The sequence below is a fragment of the Arvicola amphibius genome, chromosome 1 (genome assembly GCF_903992535.2).
Source record: "Arvicola amphibius chromosome 1, mArvAmp1.2, whole genome shotgun sequence".
Taxonomy (NCBI): domain Eukaryota; kingdom Metazoa; phylum Chordata; class Mammalia; order Rodentia; family Cricetidae; genus Arvicola; species Arvicola amphibius.
Window position 1 is genome coordinate 6,540,282 of NC_052047.1, and position 22,037 is coordinate 6,562,318.

General features: G+C 45.6%; 1 protein-coding gene across 1 annotated transcript in view; it reads right to left on the reverse strand.

Annotated features, from left to right (window-relative positions):
• Nucleotides 1–1,322: 1,322 nt before the first annotated feature.
• The window catches only part of Cds1 (CDP-diacylglycerol synthase 1), a 75,298-nt gene continuing 54,583 nt past the window's right edge, over nucleotides 1,323–22,037 (reverse strand). The window contains exons 6-13 of the mRNA XM_038338630.1: nucleotides 19,303–19,361; nucleotides 17,379–17,461; nucleotides 15,883–15,970; nucleotides 13,698–13,766; nucleotides 12,355–12,507; nucleotides 10,163–10,282; nucleotides 6,776–6,879; nucleotides 1,323–3,671 (exon numbers count right to left, since the gene is read on the reverse strand). Of these exons, the coding sequence (XP_038194558.1) occupies nucleotides 3,542–3,671; nucleotides 6,776–6,879; nucleotides 10,163–10,282; nucleotides 12,355–12,507; nucleotides 13,698–13,766; nucleotides 15,883–15,970; nucleotides 17,379–17,461; nucleotides 19,303–19,361 (806 nt within the window). The 3' untranslated portion in view covers nucleotides 1,323–3,541. The remainder of the gene's footprint in view (nucleotides 3,672–6,775; nucleotides 6,880–10,162; nucleotides 10,283–12,354; nucleotides 12,508–13,697; nucleotides 13,767–15,882; nucleotides 15,971–17,378; nucleotides 17,462–19,302; nucleotides 19,362–22,037) is intronic.

Sequence of the window (22,037 nt, forward strand, 5' to 3'; positions counted from 1 at the left end):
GTCTTCCCTGTGCTGAGAGAGCAGGAACGCATTAACATGTACAGCCTGGTGTGTAAATTATATTTCAAGAGAGTTTCTGCGGGGGGAAAAGTTTACCAGTGAAATATACCCATCTGACCTGGACTAGGTGAAATTTCTGTTTCTCTCATCCTTCACAACTATGAGGGATTTATCAAGCTAATGAAAACTATATTAACAGGTTTTCCCAAGACTATCCTACAAACTGTGCCCTCTTCTAGGCCCCATCTGAGGGTTAAAACCACTGGGATCCACTAAACTCGAGCTGGACCCACAGTAAAGGGGACTCAGGATTTACGGACAGCCCAAAGCCCACTGATTGAGAAGGGGATTTGGAAAGGGAGCGATTTGGAGCTCTGTCCTTCCATTAAAGGGGACAAAGTGGTTGTCCATTCTCCCAATTACTCAGACAGCATGTCCGACACAAGGATTTTCTCTGTTGGACAAGGCCTTTTTCAGCCATAACCCCTCTACGCTTTAGGACACTGGACCGACTCTCCCTGCAGCTTTTGGAGAACACTGTGCTATTGACACAAATGTGCCTGCTGCTACTCTCCACTGAGTGACCCGGATGTGCCGATGACTCTGCAAAGCACACCACACCTGTACGTGGAGACAGCAGGCTGTCAGGACGGCTACCGGTTTAGGGAAACTGTCTACACCTGACTGCCTTTGCAGAACTCCATAGGCTCCCCCAAAACACAGGCCCTTTCTCCAGGGTTTCCAAAGGACTGGAGCCTCTCAAAGGAGCTCAGGTGGACCTGGGACCGCACCTGCTGCCGCTCTCTTCATCCCCCATCCAAGCAGGGCAGAGAACGCTAAGTTCCAGTGTTGCTTCCAGAAGGACGCACTGGGCTACACGGATTACTGGGGGCATCTCAGGTTTGCTAAAGGGAAGGGGAGCCAGCCTACCGTTCAAGAAGCACTTAGTCCTACCAGAGCAGCCAAAAGCAGTTGGTTTTTGGCTCAGCCCTCCCAACCCACTCTTTCCCGCTGACTATGGGCAGCAGTGAGCACAGATTAGGGCCCTCTCATGTGTCTCATCAGCAAGGGACAATGAAGCTCACCTTAGAAGGATATAAAATGACGCTAGGGGACAAGGGATGAGGCTGTCCAAAAAACGAGTGAGAACAGGGCAGGCGGTTCATTTTTCAGAAGCCTAATGCTTAAGGAATGCTTCTCCACTGACAAAATGCACAGCAAAGTCAAAGTATCATCGATTTTTTATTATTGTTGTTTTTCTATCTCAGTTTCAGTAAAAAGATTCAGAGAACTGATTGACACATATCATAAACTTTCACCCACGTACAGTGTTGCTACCATCTCTTTTCAGTGAGCGAGGAGTTGTCACCTGCGTCCAAGCCAAAGTGTGAGTGAGGAGAGAAGGCTAAGCGAGGGGCGGTCTGCAACCTCAGCGGCCGTGTGAGCCACCACGAGGACAAGCAGCCAAAAAGGGGCACCAAGCAGCAGGTTCCCGTCACTGTGGAAGCATCCCCAGCTCTCATTTGTCCCTTACATTCTGCAGCAGCCGAAGCCTCTTCTGGTGCAAATAGAACACTGACTGGAGTCTGGCTCTGCCAGTGATTGCTAAAATATAGTCCATTTTAGTATACATGCTATAAAAGTACAGTAGAAATGTCAATCTTCAGAGCCTTCTTAAAATTGGGAACCTATTTTTTACATGGCATAATGTACACAATCTAAAAGTCTATTTGAGAAAAGCTTTTACTATAACCCCATTGGTCCTAATTTCATCTGTTTAGGAAAATATTGGCTTTTAATACCTGTGAGTAAGCTATGCTTTTCCTAATTCTGTCTTGTAACACCTCACCAATCCCACAGGAACACAGTGGGCGAGGGGAATCGACATCGTCCTGAAGCAGCTCAGTGCATCTTCCTATCACAAGGTTTTGCTGTTTCTCTGGTGCCTGCGACTTTTTATTGTCAACATCTGGAGTGGGAAGTGGGGCAAACAAAAGCAGAGGGTAGACATCACTTCCCACGTGACCCGTGGCAGCGCCGTGGCTAGGCTTTCTACAGAGGCAGGACGCGATGGAGGCCAGTGCAGCCCCCCGTCACAAGTCACCTAGCAGAGAGCAGACCCAACAGTGATGGCCTTCTCAGGACATACACTGTGTGAGGACAGCACACAGTGGCTGGAGGCGAATCCTCAGAACCCAGGCACATCTACAGCAGGAAGGGAATGTGTGATCACTGAAATTCATTTCTAACTCAAACAAAATATTTACTCTTTTCATTACCAAAATATCCTTTACAATGTATCTATTTCTCCCCACTGAACACTGAAGTGGAGAACTGGGCGTTTGCTGAGGGTGACCAACAATGCGCGATGTTAAGATGGCCGTAGAGTGCCTACAGCAACAGGAGCTATGTCCAGGGCTAAGAGGTGTCCTCCAGACTGGTGACAATGTCCGGCCCACCCAAGGAAGGCACGGCATTCGTGTGCTTTTCTTCTTAATGGCTATAACTTCTGCTTGGATTTTATGACATGATGGGAAGAACAATGGCCACCAGGAGTTGGCAGGGGCCTGGGTCTTCTTTCCAGGTGAGGTGCACAGAGAGCAGGAGGCAGCGCCTCACCCGGGCACCTGCCAGGGCTCTGCCCCAGCCCCACCCCTCCCTCCTCCTGGGACTCAGGGAAATCAGTTCCCAGGGAACTAAGATCCACAGGTTACCACCAAGCCACGGGATGACTTTCTGCAGCTTTTCGGGCGCCACTGTCTTCTCTGAGGACCCACTTCTGGGTCTCTTGGGGAGTTTAGTCAGAAGTGGATGCTGACGCCTGCTTTTGGACAAATCAATAACAGCATAGGTTTCAGCCTCTAGCCTCAGGATTCTGAAACTACTTAAAATCAGGACGTTTCAACTCAGCAGACTGTTACCTCTCTGACAGGCAGTCTCACAGAACCGAGCCCAGGAGTGGGTGCAAGACCCTGGGTTCCATCCCCGGTACCATGAACAAGCAAACAAAAAAGTCAGAAAAGAAAACAGAAAAAAGTGAACGATCATTCTTTATCTTTCTTTTTTAATCTAACTCAGCCCTTCAGAAATACTTGAGTCTCTAAGAGGAGGAAACCCCAGGACCTGGATCCCCACGATGCCTGTAGCAAGCCTGAGGCTACAGAGAGGCATTTCCCAATGCAGAGGTCAATGTTTGTGCAAAAGAGCTCACTGCCAGGCACAACCCTAAGAGGGGCTCAACTTACAGTGAGTGTTTACTCTTTAAAACACAAGTCTCCTAGACTGCAGAATCCAGCATGTGGGGCGGAGAAGTTAACATGGGGAAACATCTTAGAAAAGGGCTGATCTCTCACGGGCGGGCGCCTGCTAGGCACTCTTCAGTTAGATCACGAGTTTGTTAAATATTCACAGTAATTTCAGAGAAAGACATTCACATCTGCAAAACCTGCATCCGTTGCCTCTTCAGCCCTATGCCGGCTCAGTGCAATACTTCGGAGCTGTTCTGAGCTCTCCTCCTTGGCAGTCCATCCTCTCAGGGCAGCTAGGCCTTCAAGGTGGGCTGCAGGATTCCTTTCTCAATGAGATGTGTCTTCAAGGTTCTGTAGATGTTTAACTGCTGCTCTGGCTGGAGCACCAACAGCTGCTGCAGGACTTTACTGGGATTCGGACCCCTGATGAGGAAGCAGAGAAGACATGCTGGCACCATATACACACCATCTGCACAGGGGCTAAGTGAGCGCGCGAGCGCACTACTGAGAACCCGTCTGAAGGGCTAAGCAACCACTGCCACAGAGCTGCGGCCGCCCCCACGTGCGCGCCCAGCACTCATGTCAAGGGAGCAACGCACCAGGATGACTGAGACTTGAGACGTAAGGAGAGTGGGCAGGCGTGGAGGGAACGGCAGGCGCAGAGCAGAGATCTAAGTTCTATGGAAATTCTCTCAAGGGTAACCTGAAAAAGGGCAAACCCTCAGGCCAAGAGACACAGGACAAACCGAAAGGAGGGCACAAAAAGAAATTTACAAGTTTTAGCGTCGAAGAGACTTCTAGACCATGTAAAGTACTTTGTTGATGAAATACCCTAGGGGAACTATGATCTGAGAGACAAATCACTAAAGCCCTGAACTATGGTGTACCAGTGTCTTCTTCAAAGTCCCAGGGAAACGCAAACAGCTCTCTGAACGGAGAACAAGGACAGCGCTGGCCTCCTGCCCATCCACCAGAGCAGTCCACGCAGGAGGAAGGGGCCCAGGGAACAGCTACGGGACCCGCCCGCCGCCCTCTTTCCTTGGGCTCACTCTTCCAGGATTCCTACTCCAGCCTTTCAGTATCACCCAGCTGGGGTACACAGAGCTAAGAGGAACCCTGGGCAGGGGTCCCTACTTCACACCCTGGCTTCTGCTGACACTGCTGCAGTCATGGGAATACAAATTCCCACAGCTGACCTGGAGAGCTCAACACATGTACGCATTCTGGGAATGGTCTGTGAAGCAAGACAGACACAGTCGCTTACACCTGTAAGCTCAGTATTGGACATACTGAGGCAGAAGGATTACCGTGAGTTAGAAGCCAGGCTGAACTATATAGTGAGTTCCAGGTCAGTCTGATCTACAGAGTAAGACACTGTCGCAAAAAAGCGAAAACAAAACCCCAAAACCTACCACCTTAAAATATCTGTGTCTATCACTAGACCTTCCCTAGTGCACATGCAGAGGGGTGCATGTGTAAACAACGGTGAGATCTACTTAGAAAATCCTATCAGAAAAATAAGGAGGATGGTGCAGAATTCTGTCTGAGATGCACATTAAAAACAGGTAGGTAAATGATTTGTAGTACAGATTTTAAAAGCAGAATTATAAGAAATGGAAATCTCAGCGACAAAGAAATGTCTTCTATAGAAACATCACAATAGGGACGAACAGGGGCACAATTTATTCCGAAAAATCTTTGACTTAAAACAGTAGCAGCGTAACAGCATGGAGCCGCCATCCCACTGTTTGGCTCTCGAGGCAAACAGGCAGAAACCTGTGGTGGCCATGTGCCCCTCACAGCCCAGTTGGTCTTGCTGCATTCTGTGGCATCCATGACCTGGAGCAGCCGCCCACGGAGAAAGGACTAGGCCAGCAAGCTGAGCTAAAGGGAAAGAGATGTCAGAGGTTTCCCAGGAGCTGGATCCAGGACATCTCTGCTGCCTCCAAATAGGCCAAGGATCTGCTTTCAGACACAGGGGCGTGGCACAGCGTGGCTGTGCCACTGAGAGAACACAAGGTAAATCCTTTCTTAAACAAAGAGTGTGAATTTTGCCTTAAAAACCTGCCATCTCTGAAGCCTCTGTTGTTGTCTGTTTTATGAATTTTAGGGAATGCCATAGAGAAAGACAAAGACGGTGACGGGTCATAAATAAAACCACCAGAGAAGAAACCACTGCTGAAATGAAGACGGGGCAATGCTAAAAAAGACGGAGACACTGTGTGCTAGCACTAATGGAAGCGGCCCGAGTGTCATAACACGCATCAGGCAGGCAGCGAGACAAGCGGGGACCAAAGGAGGGTTCCACAGGGAAACAACAAAGCCACAGCACGATACTCCAACACGACCTCAAAAGAGAGGATGTGAAACTTACACGCGTGTACCAGAGCAGAGAAAGGAAAGACCTGCGATCGTGGCAGGAGCCCCCAAGGCGCTCTATTAGGGCAGAGCTTCACTTCAGCTCCTCTGCTCTCTCAGCAAGGAGCTCTGAGGACAGGGAGGGGATCACTGTGCTCTGCTCTGTGATGACAGGTCACCTGCGAGAAGCTCTGAGGACAGGGAGGGGTCTGCTCTGCTCTGCTCTGCGATGACAGGTCACAGACACTCCAGCAACAACCAGGCTGAATGAACTGTCTGCTTCCTAAACAGCATTCGGTGTGACGCCCACAGTTAAAAAATGTAATCTGGCTGGGAGGTGGTGGTGTACGCCTTTAATCCCAGACTTTGGGAGGCAGAGGAAGGCAGACCTCAGTGAGTTCAAGGTCAGCCTGGCCTATAGAGTGAGTTCCGGGACAGCCAGAGATACACACAGAGAAATCCTGTCTCAGAAAAAAAGAAATGCAATCTGCTTGTATTTTGAACCTAGCATGAGCCACATTAACTAGGTCTTCTGATTGGGTTCTGCTAACTGTCATGGTGTATACGGCTTTAAGTTGCTCAACTGTGCTTACAGCAATGACCACTGGATCCTATGACGTAGAGCCACAATTCCATTTCACTTGACATTATAAATGACCACTGACAGAAACAGTGATGTGGGAGAGTCTTCTGTTTGTGTTGATTTCATTCAAACTGCCTTGGCCAGCCCTTAGGTGGGTGGAGTAGACAGAACAGGAAGAAGGAAGTGAGGTAGATGGCTCAGTCAGATGCTATGCCTCTCCTAAGTGAGATAAATCACCATGCCTCTCCTCTCTGAGCCAGATGCGATGAAGCTCCTGCACAAGATAGAAGTAGGCTAGAATCTTCCCAGTAAGGCATCACTTCGTGGTGCTATACAGATTATTAGATATGGGTTAATCAAGATGTGAGTAAGAGGCTGGAACTAATGTGCCAGGCAGTGTTTAAATGAATACAGTTTGTGTGTTGTTATTTCGGGGCATAAGCTAGCCGGCGGCCGGGAGCCGGGCGGAACGAAAAGCAGGCCTGCCCACAGCTCATTACTACAGAAAAACAGTTAACTTAAACTAATGGGAACTCGAAAGAATGATGCAATGAAGTTTTTGGTTTTGTTTAAGTAGAGGAAGTACCTTATAAAGCTTGTGATGTACACATGCACAAATGTCGCCATCAGATACTGACAATCGAACCTGTCCATTATCCCGCCATGTCCAGGAATGGTGTTTGCAAAATCCTGCAGAAACAAACACACAAATGTGAAATACACATAACCTGCATCAAATTCTGGCATGTAAGTGTCTTTTCAGTATTATAGACTTTATATGGAAAACAATTTTACTATTAATTTTTTTCTAACAAATACAAATAAATTAGAATACAGCCAAAGATTAAAAATGTTATTTTTCAACTCTCCACTAACTGTTAAATGATTTCTAAATTAGCCCACAGCACTGAAATAACACTACATATTAATTAAGTCTAGCACTTTTTCTCATTACTGTAATCTCCCTAAATTATCTTGTTTTGTAACTGCCTGTGGCCCTGCACGGTGAGCAGCTGTGTGGGAGCTGCCTTGCTGCTACACAGACGCATATGCATCTCTAACTTGTTTATCCAACACCCCCTGTGCCGGAACAAACACTCCAGTGGTAAGCAACCTTCTTTAAGCATTGAGGTAAAAGAAGTACAAAGCATCTGGGTGGCTGAGAACGTGCTCATCCATCAAACAGCCTGAGGAGAGGCCAGGTGGTGGGGTTTCTGCAGAAGAGCTCACTACCCGAAACCCAGAGAACACAAGTGGTCTTGTGAACATCTGGGCACTAACACACAAGATACAACAGCAACTGCACATTCAGATGTAAAAACAAAAAAAACCTCTCCCTTTAACAAGGACCCTTAGAGACCATTAAAAAAAAACCAAAAAACACACTGGGCGGTGGTGGTGCATGCCTTTAACCCCAGCAGAGGCAGGTGGATCTCTATGAATTGAGGGCCAGCCTGGTTTACAGAGTGAGTTCCAGGACAGTCAGAGCTACACAGAGAAACTCTGTCTCAAAAAACAAAACAAAAAACCTACAATCTAAATACCTGTGACTAATTTTTCCCAACCTATTTCCTCCCTTTTCCACTCACCGAGGCATGAGGGAGCCCCAGCAGTCTGATCCCAGTGCAAGGGAGGACAGAACTGCTTCCCACCCTCCCACACAGGGAGGGAGCATCCTGAGGCCAGGTACCCTGTAGGCTTTCTATATTAGCTTGCCCTAACCACAGTACCTTTGGCAGGGCAGAGGCTCCCCGAGTTCATTTACTTCCTTGATGACCATCCTAAGGTCATCATCCTAAGGTATGAATAATTTGCATTGGTATAAATCTTGACTTATTGATACAAGTTCAAGGTCAATTTTGTTATATGTATATGTATTTCTGATATTGATTAAGGTCTTGTGATTGTATAGTTCATTTTAAAAATGCAATGTATAATTAGGAAATACAGGTTGTTAATAAATAATCATCAATAATAGTCAAGCTTGTAGTCATGTTAGATTTTTCTAGATATAGAGAGATGTTTCAGTTAGATAGGCATTCTTCATATCTTTCAAAGACTACAGAACATGGCATTTAATGTTTTAATAACTTAGGGCTTTTCATGACAATGAGACACGTCTGCTCCTGACAGCACCAATCTACTTCAAGAAGAAGATGGGCATCGAAGAGGATCCTTATGGAGTTTGATAGCCATTTGGGCAAGAAACTGCTCTTGCCTGGACTGTTGCATAAACTGGACACAAAGAACCCACAGAGAGAGGACTGCTGAACTTGCCTAAAGGTGAGATGGTCTTTCAGGGTTCCTGATTCATGAAAAAGTCTGCAAGACATTCTGCAGGACACAGCAGATAGTGACTGAACTGTCTTTGAATTTTCCTGCTTCATGGAAATGTCTGCTGGATACTATGGGCCTGTAGGCCAAAGATGGATGCCCCAATGGTACAGAGGAACTTTGGGTGACTGTCCAGGCAGTGAGATGTCTCTGTCATTTCTAGAGTTTTAGAAGTTGCTTACTTCTTGTTTACTTAGGTAATATTATATCCTTCTGGAGTCTTTGATGGAGTTGAAGAATGGTTAGTTATAGTTTTCCTTAGTTGTGATAAAAGATAAAGTAGATATAAATACTGTAACTGTAATTCTTGCTTGATAACTGTTTTGTTATATGTAATTTTACTATGTTAAAGTTAAAGCCTTTCTTTTTTTTGTTTAAACAGAAAAAGGGAAAATGATGGAGGAGGGTCATCTGTCTATGTGTTACTTTCATTGGTTAATAAAGAAACTGCCTTGGTCCTTTAATAGGACAGAAAATTAGGTAGGCGGAGTAGACAGAATAGAATTGTGGGAGAAAGAAAGCAGAGTCAGGCAGACACCTCAGGCAGACGCCATAGCTCTCCTCTCCGAGATGGATGCAGGCTAAGATCCTTCCTGGTAAGCCACCACCTTGTGGTGCTACACAGATTACTAAATATGGGTTAAAGCAAGATATGAGAATTAGCCAATAAGAGGCTGAAGCTAATGGACCAGGCAGTGTTTAAAAGAATACAGTTTCCATGTAATTATTTCGGGTAAAGCTAGCCGGGTGGAGGGAAGCAGCCTGCCGCTCCTTCCACAACAGGGTGGTTTCCAAACACTGTTCTCTAACAGAGCCGCTCGATCCTTGCTCCCTTCAGCAAGGACTCCCTTCCTGAACTCACATCAACACTCTTCCTCAGACGTCTCAGTAAGATTTATCCTCGTCCTCTCTTCAGGATCTCGGCTCCAATCCCACCTCCTTGGAGCACCCTTCCCTGACCAGCACATCTTCCCCAGCCCTTCTAACCCTCAGTGAGCCGATTTACTTTTACCTGGTAAGGGAGGGCGGCTGTGATGATAGGACTTTAGAATGACCCTGCTGTACTAACGCGTGGGGATGACTTTAAGTGTCTGGACCACAATCAGCAAACTAACTCTCACAGATCAAATCCAACCCACAAGCGGGTCTTACAAACAAATTTTGAAGACTTTCACGGACATGTCTGTGGTGCAAGCTTCGTACTGCAGCAGCAGCGTTCAGAGCTGAACCGCAGAGAACTTGCAAGAATGTTCTCTCTAGCCTGACCTGACAGAAAGTCTGACAACCCCGACCTAACAGGATGGGCAGTTCCCCATCCAAATGCTCCTTGGCAGAACCCTTCAAGTGGGACTGGGAAATGCTAAGCTGCAGATGGCGCACTACTCCATTCCTGACATCTGAAAGCCACCGCAGCACTGAGGGACACTCCGTCTCCAGAAGAGGATAAGACACTTCAAAAGGAATGAATATGGCATCACCAAACTTTCAAAAAAAGAAAACTCAAACCAGCCAGGCAGGCAGCATGGCTGTGAGGCTACACTGATGTCAGGGGCTCAGCATGGACAGTGTGAGCCACACCCCAGGACAGAGAGCTCCTACTATGCGCACTGAGACTACAGCAGAGAATGTAAAAACGCACCTTGATCTTAAAAGCTCTTTTAAATCCGCTGGCAAAGAAGCCTCCAAATGGACCAATCAGCGATGCAAACGTTGACAACGCGATGCTATGTATCTGGAAGGGACACAAGCTCACTGTTTCCTGAGGAGGAGGAGGGAGAGAGGACCAGCTGCGTTAACACTGTACTTACTCATGCCGCCTAACCCAGGAACATGGCAGACAAAGGAGGTTGAGACAGACCACATTTCTGTTAACGCCTCAAGCGCTAAGGACCATGGACTGAAAACACAGCACCATCCGCAGCCTCCATGCCCCGTGCGGACTCCCTGCCCATCACCCACAGTCTCCATGCCCCGTGCAGACTCCCTGCCCATCACCCACAGTCTCCATGCCCGTGCCGACTCCCTGCCCATCACCCACAGTCTCCATGCCCGTGCCGACTCCCTGCCCATCACCCACAGCCTCACCGCCACACCCGCCACAGCCTCCATGCTCTGTGCTGACTCCCTGCCGATCACCACAACCCAACTGCCACACCCGGTAGAATTCCAGCTCAGCCAGGGCTTAGGAAACACAGTTGTGTGGGAAAACGTGGGAAATTCACACTTTGGTTCATCTACACTTGCTCTCTAGACCATAGTATTTTGTTCTTATAATCACAGGATTTATTTTAATTTTATATTTTATAACACTATCTAATTTTAAACAATGAAACAACAAAAAGTTGTCTTTGTTGCCAAAACTAAGTTGAAAGCTATGGAAATAAACAGAAATAAATATTTTTTCTTTCCTCCTTTTTTTGGATTGCTTTTTCAAGACAAGGTTACTCTATGTAACCCTGGCAGTCCTGGAACTTGCTCTGTAGACCAGGCTGACCTCAAGTGCTGAGATTAAAGGTGTGTACCATCACTGCCCAGCTCAGAGATGAGTTTCTTAATATACTGTCAAGGGGTGGTGGCATGCCCTTGTTAGTCTATACTCTGTAGGCTGACACAGGAGTACCTGGAGTCAAGGGCCAGCGGGAGTTATATAATAAGACCCTGTCTCAAACAAAACAAAGCCTGTCAAAATGGGCATAAACAAAATTATTTCAAAAGATTTAGAGAAATCATCTGAACAGAATTTTACATTCAAATTATCTGAGGGTATAGCTCTCTTTCCCCCCTGAATTAACTATGAACTAAAAGCAGCACATGACGGATATGGTCCAGGAAAGACGTTCCGTCCACAAAGTTTTGGATCTGTTCTCAAAGAACAACATTGCTCCAGACTTAAAGACTGGTACAAGCCTAAGCTTTATAGGATGTAACAGGAAGCATGGATGGTCAATAAATGTTTAAAAACAAATAATGAGCACTCAAAGAAATAAGTTATTTGTAGGTTGTTTCTAAAAACTTGCGGCTGTGAGCTTGAAGTACAATGTACACACACAGATGTACACAGTTACTGTATGTCCTTGCTTGCTTTCTGCTGCTATAAAGGCAGGGCTATTTGACTTACAGGTTACAGTCACCTGTAGCAAGCCAAGGCGGGAACCTGGAAGGAACCCTGCTTGCTGGCTTGTGTCTCCTGGCTGGCTCAGCTACTTTCCTTTAGGGACAGCACCACCCACAGTAGGCTGGGCCTCCTCCATCAATCAGCAGTTATGAAAATGCCCCACAGACAAGCCCACGGGACAATCTGATGGAGGCAATCCTTCAGTCGAGGTTCCCACGTAAAAACTAACCGGCCTACTTTTTTCTCACCCTACTGATGTAACAGAGTTTAATGTAGAACATACCAAACAATCTGGGGGATGACATCTCAGGTGCTTTAAATGATAGCAATGGAAGGCCCATTTCCAGATTTCTGTATTAATAATGACCCCGAAAAATCAAGGACTCTTTCAATTGATGAGTCTCAAGCTTTATACTTACTCAAATCCTATCAGTAACATTCATTTACTTGTAAAAATCTATTTTTAAATTTTATTTATATTTTAAAATAATATTTAAAAATATAAACTGCTATCAGTATTTAAATCACTATGCAAATAAATTCCCAGTGTACACACATATGCTTGGAAATGTTAATGGCCATTCGATGTTTAAGATAACAAGCATACAACCCACTTCTATATATTTGGAAAAAAACAGAACCAGTGCATCCCTTTTTAATGAAGCTTGGATGGGAAGATGGATCCCCAGACACACCGGCTAGCCATTTGCCCTTACCCGTCTCAACACTGCCTTTAGGAACGGAGGGAGGGAGTAACTCTGAAGCCGGAACAGTTCTGAGGGCTCACATTCTGTCACAAAAGAGTTGACATCGCTTCGGTATTCCACTGGGCACACAAAGTACTGGTGTTTGGACAGCACATAGGCAGCCTGAAGACCAAAGCAAGAATTTGTGAGATAGTGCCCAGGCAAGAGGAAGCCAAGTGCCAGAGCGGACAGAGCCGGACGCCAAGTGCCTGTACACCAGCATTTGGCTCCATCCAGAGTTAGGCCAGGATGGTCCCAGGAGAAACTGAAAAACCTTCAGAGAACAAAAGAATTTTCAAAAGCAGAGAGATCTCCATACAATCTCAGAAGGGGTGGGGCTGATGTGATCTTAAAAGAGCCTTATAGGAGATCTGGCTTTTCAATGTTCTAAGTATGTACACACTGTGTGTGTCCCCATGCCAGGGGACTGCTTTTGGAGTCAGTTTTCCCCTTTCTCTTTTTATGGGGACTCTGGGGATCAAACTCGGGTTCCCGGATTTGCACAGAAAGGGCCTTTACTCACAAAGCCATCTCTCCAGGCCGAGACCTTACTTTTTAAAAGTCTGCGTAGTTTCTCTTAGCAGGGCCCAAGACGGCGTGGTAAAGGAGTGCATTGTAAATATACGGCTGTGCGGGAGGTTTACTGCACACAGACTGTGCTAACTTCACACTAAACAAACAGTGCACAACAGTGCAGGAGAAAGGCACCACTGCCCCTTGCTAGCCCACGATGTCATCGGTGCAGTCTTTAAAATTAACCCTCCTCAGCCAGGGCAATGGGAGAGAAGATAAAACATCTTGTTCATCTGATTCCATTTCTCCCCCAGCCACTCACTCCACTGTTTTGTTCAAACATGCTGCTAGGAAGAGATTCCAATGGCTTGTGCACAGGAATGGCAGGCAGTGCTATCACCATGCAGGTCTTATTTAAATTTCATGGGTACAGCTCCCTGGCAAATATGAAAGGCACTATCTTGTAGGAGATACCTTGCTTCTCTGGTTCTAAAAATCCTTCCTCCCCATCTTTGGAGATGCTCCCTGACTCTTAGGTGTAGGGATGTATTGGTGGAGATGGGCGGTCTGTCATACTACAGGTAAGTGTGGCTCTCACTTTTCATCAAACAAAGTTATTTTTGCGGCAGATGGAGATCATCACAGAATCCATACTAATCAAAAGGCAGAGAATGACTATGGGTGCCTATTTAGTAAGTTTTAATAAACGTATTACTAGCATTTTGTGGTTTTGTAGGTTTAGAAAACCCTAGCATGTGTTTTCAGAGTATAAATAAAAGTAAAACCCCAGTAGAACTCACAATGAATCCAAATATGACGGTGGAGAAGAAACCGCCAATGAACCCTTCCCAGGTCTTCTTAGGAGACAGCTAAAGAGGCCAGAGAAGGTAGAAGGTTAGTACACGTACTCCTCATACATTCCCCCAATACCCTGTGCATCTCTTCCCTTTGCTCTCATTTGAACACTGAAACTGCAGCTGTCCCCTGCACGGTCATGACTGACCTGAGCGAGCGTCTTGAGAGGCACCTAATGCGGGGGGGGGGGGGGGGGTGGCAGCCCCTCAAACGTGTGTGGTGTACTGTGATATCTACTCATCCTGCTAAGTAACCTCAAGTTCTTTCTTTCTTTCTAAGGGCTATAAGTTCAATAGCAAATAATTTTCTCACGACTTGCATGCTTCTCTTAGAGTGAGATTATTAGTCATCCTATGCAGACATCGCCAGTGCTGACCAGAGGACCACAAGGCACAGCCATGCAGCAGTCCAGGTGGTCTCGTTTGCCAGGTAGGCTGGGCAGACAGGGTCCCACTATGTAGCCCATTGGGTCTAGAATTCGCAACCGTAATGCCTCAGCCTCTCCACTGATGAGATTATAAATTTGTACTAGCATGCTCAGCTCAGTCCCAATATGCAAGATACATGAGATTTCCTTCTGAAATGAAATATTCAACACCCACCCCCATAATCGACGTCTACCTTTAGGTAGAGAGGAGCAGACTGTGCCCTGAGAATAGACATGGTGTCTGTTTCAGTCTGGCTACTATTTCCCAGTCAATGAGACATTCAGGAAGCAAAATCTGGAGGGAAGTCTGGAACTCAGTGGGGTAAGGGATAAGAGAAAACTCAGGAGCTGTGGTATAACCGCCCTACGCTGCCACAGAAGGTAAGAATTCAGATGTGTATGACTCAGGGGGAAGGAATGGGTCACAGCCCTAGCTACCTGAGCTCCTTGTAGACTATTTAATTTGAAGTTGAGAAACCTCATTGCTAAACTAGCTGGCAGCAATGGTTTCTTAACAAATCTGGTGACAGTTTTGCCACAGAGAAGGAACCAATGCACCTTCTCCTGGGAACAATTCCCTGTCTGTACTGCTGCCATCGAGTGGGCTCAAAGTGTCTGCTGATTACTTAAGAAAGCTTCAAGCTGACTCATACCAGATCACAAGTGAATTGCCCAACTTCCTGGGCATATCATACAAATAATCTCCTTTGCTGAAATCACCTGGAAGGCATTCAGAAGCAGTCCCTAGGATTCCTGCACAGGTCTCGGTCTCTCGCAGCATGTAGTTTAGAGCTCAGCCCACACGAGCATGGAAAACATGCTGACTCGTTCTGCGCAGCAGCTTTAGACACAGCTCAGAGATGCATACCTTGCACATCTGCAGCCCTGCAGCCGCCCACGAGAGGAGAGCTGGGGGAGGCACTCTCACTCTGAGGGGCAGGCTACCCACACGCTCCTCAAGAGCAGTACACTTCATCACGTGGCTCCCAACAGCACAAGGCTAATTCAGACTCCAGCAGCTCCTCCCTAACAGCTTCCCTCCCAGCCAAGGAATGTATGTGTGAGATCCTATTAAACACTTGGCTCAGTGTAGAAACTGAATCCTACATGAAGTCCCAACATAAAAAGCTCTCTAAAAGCAAAAACAAAAACAAAACAACAACAACAAAAAAAACAAGTCCACGGAAAAGGTTGGATTTTTCATGAAGAACTGGTTTTTCTTGCCCAAAATGAGATCTGAATAATTTAATTCATACCCTTGCCTTCACTGTCCATAAACAGAACAAATCTAAGGCAAAATGGCAGGCTGTTCACATGTGCTTTCCTCCTTGCCTCAACCTCTTACCACTGGCTTTAGATCCTCCAGTCTTTTACGGAGATGAACTTGGGAATCTTTGGAGGACAGTACATCAAGACTGTGCGCCTTGCTCTTTTAGGCAGTTTAGTAACAGACAGCATAGCTAGCCACGGGAATGCTGGGAGTGGGTTAAAGAACTGAGCAATGAAGACGAGCCTTCACAAGCGGAGGAAAATAGAGTTGGCCCCATGAAAGACCCAGCTGAACACATGACAGCAGAGGGAACTCCTGCCCTCCACGGTGGCAAGCTGCTGCGTTTGGGAAGAGCACAAGAGCAGCAATGGTTGAAGCGCTCTGTGGCCTGTGTAAGCCTGTGGGAAGGGCTTCTGTCTAACATTTCCATTACCTTAATTAAGGGAGTTCTTCCAAAAAAGAATCCGAAAAGGTAAGCAGTGATGTCGTTGCAGATGACGCTTGATATTGGGACAAGGAACCTTGAAAAGATTAGCAGAGAAAAGTCTGTGTGGTTAGACAGCGAAGCTTATCCCCTCTACAGCTCAGAGTAAACCCACGTTTCACCCTTTAGCTCACACAGTGGACAGAGCAGAGCAAAGCACAGGACAAGGCCTAGGAGAAGCAGAAAATATCACACACGCCTGCTCCTTTAGCCAAGAGACGGAACAAAATCTATCTCTAAACTTAGAGAATGCTGCTAAGGAAACTATTAAATAACCAATCTCTATAGTTACAAACATGTACATTTTAGTTTGTTTTTTTTTTTTTTTTTGGTTTTTTCGAGACAGGGTTTCTCTGTAGCTTTGGAGCCTGTCCTTGAACTAGCTCTTGTAGACCAGGCTGGTCTCGAACTCACAGAGATCCGCCTGCCTCTGCCTCCCGAGTGCTGGGATTAAAGGCGTGCACCACCGCCGCCCGGCTACATTTTAGTTTTATAAGGAATAACTTTCAAGAACTATCGCCTCTCAAGAGCAGCCTTGTAAAATGCAAAACAAGTCACTTGTGCAAGCAGAGACTAAAGTGACAGGCTCATGCCAAGCTCTTCATGCAAATTCTCCTTCAGGAAAATTATTAACCTTAATTCTATCTTAGCTTATGTCACACTCTGATAACTTTGCAGAACCTATTTATATAAGCAACATTTCTCCCTCAATTGAAAGGTTTTATATGATATTCATCCCTAAACCAGAGTGCTTATACAAACACATGGACATTTTGGTAAGCTGTCAGGAGGGTCAATTTATCCTGGCAAACTCCAGTTAGCTATGAAAGATTCTAGTTGGTGACTTTACGATGGATGTGGAGGGAGAAAACTCGTGTTCACCATCTAGATGCATGCACAGAGAACTTTATTAAGCCTTTCTCCATTCCAATTCGTTTCTAATTATGAATTTGGATTACCTGTAATTAATAAAAATGCTGTCTGAATCTACAAATCCCAGTACTGTGGAGCACCCAGCTCTGCACACACACGGTCTAGAAGCTTGCTCCTTCCCAGAAGTGAAGCAGGACCTGCCCAAGTGTCACCTGGAGAAAAGGCACTTCTCCAACCTGCTAACTGAAAGCCAGCTCCCCCCCCCCATTTTCTGCACTCCATGTAAATAACATCTAACCTTTGTTTTTAAAATACAACGCTGGGGTTTGTTAGCATGTGAAAATGGAACTGGGTTTTGGGGAAGACTTTCTGCATTTTGCTTGGAACTAGAAGAAAGGGTCTCCAGCCATTGGGTAGGCATTCTGTGCTGGGCTGTCAAACAGTAAGAGTCAGTGAGATAGCAAGTGGTCTCCAAGCAGTAGTGGAAACCGGAAAGCTACTGCCTGGCATCAGGGGGGTTAAAGGGCAACACATGAAAACAGAATGCAGCATAACACAACATAATCCCTTACCATATCATGCCTTCAAACAGATTTTGGATGACAAGATGTGACTGAGTAACGGTTATCAGTAAAGTGACATGGGTCCATGCGAACTGTCAACAGCCCAACAACACAGAAGTTAGCAAACAGCCAATTAGCAAGAGCGATTTTGAAACACAAGTTTTCTGCCATGACTTCTGATCAAACTTTGTAAGATAGGATCATACAAACAAAACAGTGTGGTTAGTAAATTACATTTTTCACATTGTCTACTAAAACCCTGAAATAACAAAAACATTTAGCAAAATTATTTTAATTTACAGATAAAAGGAATGCTAACCCCAGTGAGACATACTATTAAGTTTTTAAAAACACAAAGAAATAAGGTGCCATCTTGGAGCACTCCATTGACAGCATTGCTGTGGTATGCGGAAGCAGTGCTAGTCTGAGAGCGTCACACTTAGCATGCTGAAGCTGCAGTCTCTCCTTAGTTTCCTGACAACCTTCCCCTGCAAAGAGTTATTCTAACTTTGAATACTTGAAACCCTCAGGATTCAACTGCCTTTACATTCCATCTTTTCATGCTGAAAGGCGATCTTTCTAAGTCTGCTCAATGACATTATGCAATTTCAGAATTTCAAAGCCCTGTGCTATTTCCCTTATCATCCTCCTTGGCCCTCAGACTGAGGGTGGGTTGTTTTAGTGACGTACAGCACAATTCCTATGAGCAGAGCGTGAACTAAAAACAGTCATTCTGTGTACTCATCAGATAAACTAGACTGGTAATTATGAGGTGATTTTTTTAATAATTCAGATTTTTATTTACTCTTAAACATTACTTACATTTTAACACGGTATTTTATGTTGACTGCTTTCTTCTAGTCTACTGGTACACACTTAAAGGAACCAAGCGCTTTACAGTAGTTACATTACAATACATCCTTTTTTCCAATAGGCAACTGGCCCTATTATACTGCACAGCTGCCCTCTGCATACGGTTAATCCTATACCCACAAATTCAGGAACCACAGATACATGGATCAACATGCACACTTATTCTTTTCTTGTCATTATTCCCTAAGCAATAACTGTTTGCATACGATTTGATTATGTTAAGTCTTATAATTAACAGGAATGATTTGAAGTGCAAAGGAGGATCCAGTGGACCATTGAGAAACAGAAGGCGCTCAAGCATAAAGAGTTTGTTATTCACAAGGGTCCTAGAACCGTGTTCCTGACAGGAGGTCTGGTTATTTCCAATTGGTCTTGATGTTCTTAGATCTCATTAACATTTTATTCTAGGATCACCTGAAATTATAAATGTAGGGAACACTACAGATTTCTTAGCAATAGTAATTTGTAGAATGTCTTCTTAAAGAAACGCTCAAGTGGGAAGTATGAGCCGACTGAGAAACACCTTGCTGATCCCGGAGTTGCACCTCTCAGAACCACATTGTACTTTAGACTTATAATTAGCTCTGCTTTAGGGAAACGAGCAGCTCATTGTGTAAAGTCATGGATCTTGCTTCCCTCCACCAACCAAACTACCCGAGGGCAACGATGACTATGCCTGACCACAGCCACCACGAAGCCACACACTCTGCACTACGCTGAAGCCAACAGCCAGCGTCCAAGGACACTGTCCACACGTGACACAAACTTGCTCGGCTTCAGCAACTCTCCCAGAGATGAATTCCCACAGTTAGGGAATTCAAATGTATCATTTACATTATTTCCTTTGAAAATACCTAAAAATGTTTCAGGAACACTTTAGGGACGGTTGTATATTTTAAATCTCAAAATCTTTTCAACTTCAGCATTTTGTATCTAATGAACACACACAAAAATAACCTGGTAAGTTCCTTGGGCTCAGGTGAGACATTAGCTAATTTGACTGTCATCTCTTCATGTACAGGAAGAAAGGGAACGCAACTGGAAAACTGTTGATACGCACCATATAAAACTGCAGGCGGTAGTGTTTCTTTACCAAGCTCAGCACGAACATGCAGAAACCTGTTCAGAAACACAAGACAAGCTGTGGGATTCTGCACAAGTATAAGATCCCTGAACATCCCCCCACACCCAAAACCAGTTTCCTGCACTTCACCCAAGCACATGTCAGTCATCACTCGCTACCTCTCCTACAGAGAGCATCCTAAGCAGACTCCTGAAGGAACAATTGTGAAATCTCCAAAGTGCCAGACACAGTCCATGGGAAAAAGTTCAATCTCTGTCTCCTACATTAATTAAATGAATTAGTCCCTTGTTAATATGGAAGCTGGAAAACATCTCAAATTATCAATTTACCAAGAGCAGGCTGACAGGTTAGTGGTTGAGTGTTTGCCTAGCATGTGGGGGGTGAGGTCTGATGCTTAATCTTCAGCATAGGAAATTCCACTACATAAAATGTCCATTGATTGAGAGTATTACAGAATGTGTTCAATGTCTATGAAAATTAGTAACTATGGCAGCTAATGCCCACTCAGCATGTTATGTTCCTAACTCCATCTAAGCGTTTCGTGCATTGACCCAGTCCTTCCCACACCCTTGATGTAGCTACCCTTCACCATCACCACTTCACTGTAGGCAGAGACTATGCTCGCTTTTCTGGCTGCCCAGACCCGAATAATCACACAGAAACTGTATTAATTACAATACTATTTGGCCAATGACTGTAGTGTGAATATTCCTAGCTAGCTCTTACTTCTTAAATTAACCCATTTCTATCAATCTGTGTATCACTAAGAGGCTGTGGCCTACAGGTAAGGTATCTGCGTGCCCTTCTCTTTCAGCAGCTCTCTGACTCTGCCTACTCTCTCTCTAAATCTGTTCAGATTTCTCCCCTGGTTTTGCTAAGTCATTGGCAAAATGGTTTTCTTCATCAACCAATTACAGCAACACATATGCAGAAGGGCATTCCACACCACTTCACAAACGAAGAAAAAAGTTTCGTTTCTTCACTGAGGATCACAGAAATAAAAGAAATGTTTAGATGCTCCTGGCCCTTAAGTCACGTGGTTCTGTGGAAACTCAGGTGTCAAGAATAACTTATAGTGACAAAGACTGACTTGAAGTTTCTCAGACCAGCAGTATACATACAGTGAAGCATGTGCTTTAGGTCACTTCTCACTTCCCAGTGTCTGACTGCATCACATACATTCACTGAGATGAAGACATGCTACAGTACCCAACTCAGGGAAACTCCCCACTCATACACTAACACGACAAGGGGCTCTCTCAGAACACCAGTAAGCTCACAGACACGCTGCTCAGAGCTGGAGACTGAAAACGCATGAGCTGAGTCTGGCTGAGATAAGCCGCCATGCGTTCTGCAGTGGGCTTAGAGTGGACCTAACACAGAAACTGAGTCTGTTATCAACCGACCTGCACCACATGAGACAAACATTCGGCCTTGTACTCTGTGCTCAGTTCACCAGGCAGGATAACCAAGAGGGCATATCTCTGCAAGCAGGGAATCGGCCTCTATCTACTTTTGATACCTCACCCTACATGTCCACTACAAAGGACCACAACAAAATACAGGCGATGGGGAGCTGACCAGAGTTCCTACTCCTACCTGTCACCAACAGGATCATGGGCTTGCTGGACTACAAAACCAGGAGGCCAACATGCTTTGCTGCAAGCATGCAAAAGCTGTAACAATATTCATGAGATGGGGAGAGATCTACAACATGAAACCTATGCTGCTTCAGCTGCCAAGTGTGTGAAAGTCTGGTTTTCTGTCTGTGATGACGAGATTTTGTTTTCTTCACTGAGAATGTCATATATGGATGCAGTAGGTATCGTTTCCCCTTTCTGACTCCTCAAATCTATGAAAGCCCACACGCAGAAGCCTGGCACTGGAGCCATTTCTACCACACTGCACAGAATCAATCCCAAATGCACCAAAGACCTTACTCAAAACTACTATAAGGAGCGCTCTCTGAAAGCGACTTCGTTTGCCTGGCTATGAAGGCCAAGCACTGACAAATGGGACCTCACAGAACTAAAAATCCCTTACAGCATAGGAAAGACTCAGTCAAGGGAAGAGGAAGCCCCAGAGCAGAGAATCTGAGACAACTCTTCCCCTAATGAAGGATTAATACCCAAAATATATAAAAACTCTCAAAATAGTCCTGAAAAATAAATGACCCGATTAAAAACTGAGCCAAGGATCTGAACAGATTTCTCAAAAGAAATAAAAATGGCTAAGAAATATCTCAAATGCGCTCAAGATCCTTGAGCAATTAGGAAAATGCAAATTAAAACACTGAGGTTTCATCTTACTCCAGCAGAATGGCTAAGATCAAGAAAACAGAGGGGGGTGATGGTGGCGGCACACACCTTTAATCCCAGCCCTTGGGAGGCAGAGGCAGGCAGAACTCTGTGAGTTCAAGGTCAGCCTGGTCTACAGAGTTCTGGGACAGCTAGGGCTGTTACTGGGCTGTAGAGAAACCCTGTCTTGAAAAATTGAACATGAAGGGAGGGGGAGGGAGGGAGGGAGGGAGGGGTAGGGAGGGAGGAGGGAGGGAGGGAGGGAGGGAGGGAGGGAGGGAGGGAGGGAGGGAGGGGGAGGGAGGGAAAAAAAGACAGCTGACAACAAAAGTTGGTGAGGGTGTAGGAAAGGAGAACTGTTGTTCTTTACTGGTAGAGCTGCAAACTGGTGTAGCCGCTATGGAAATCAATGTG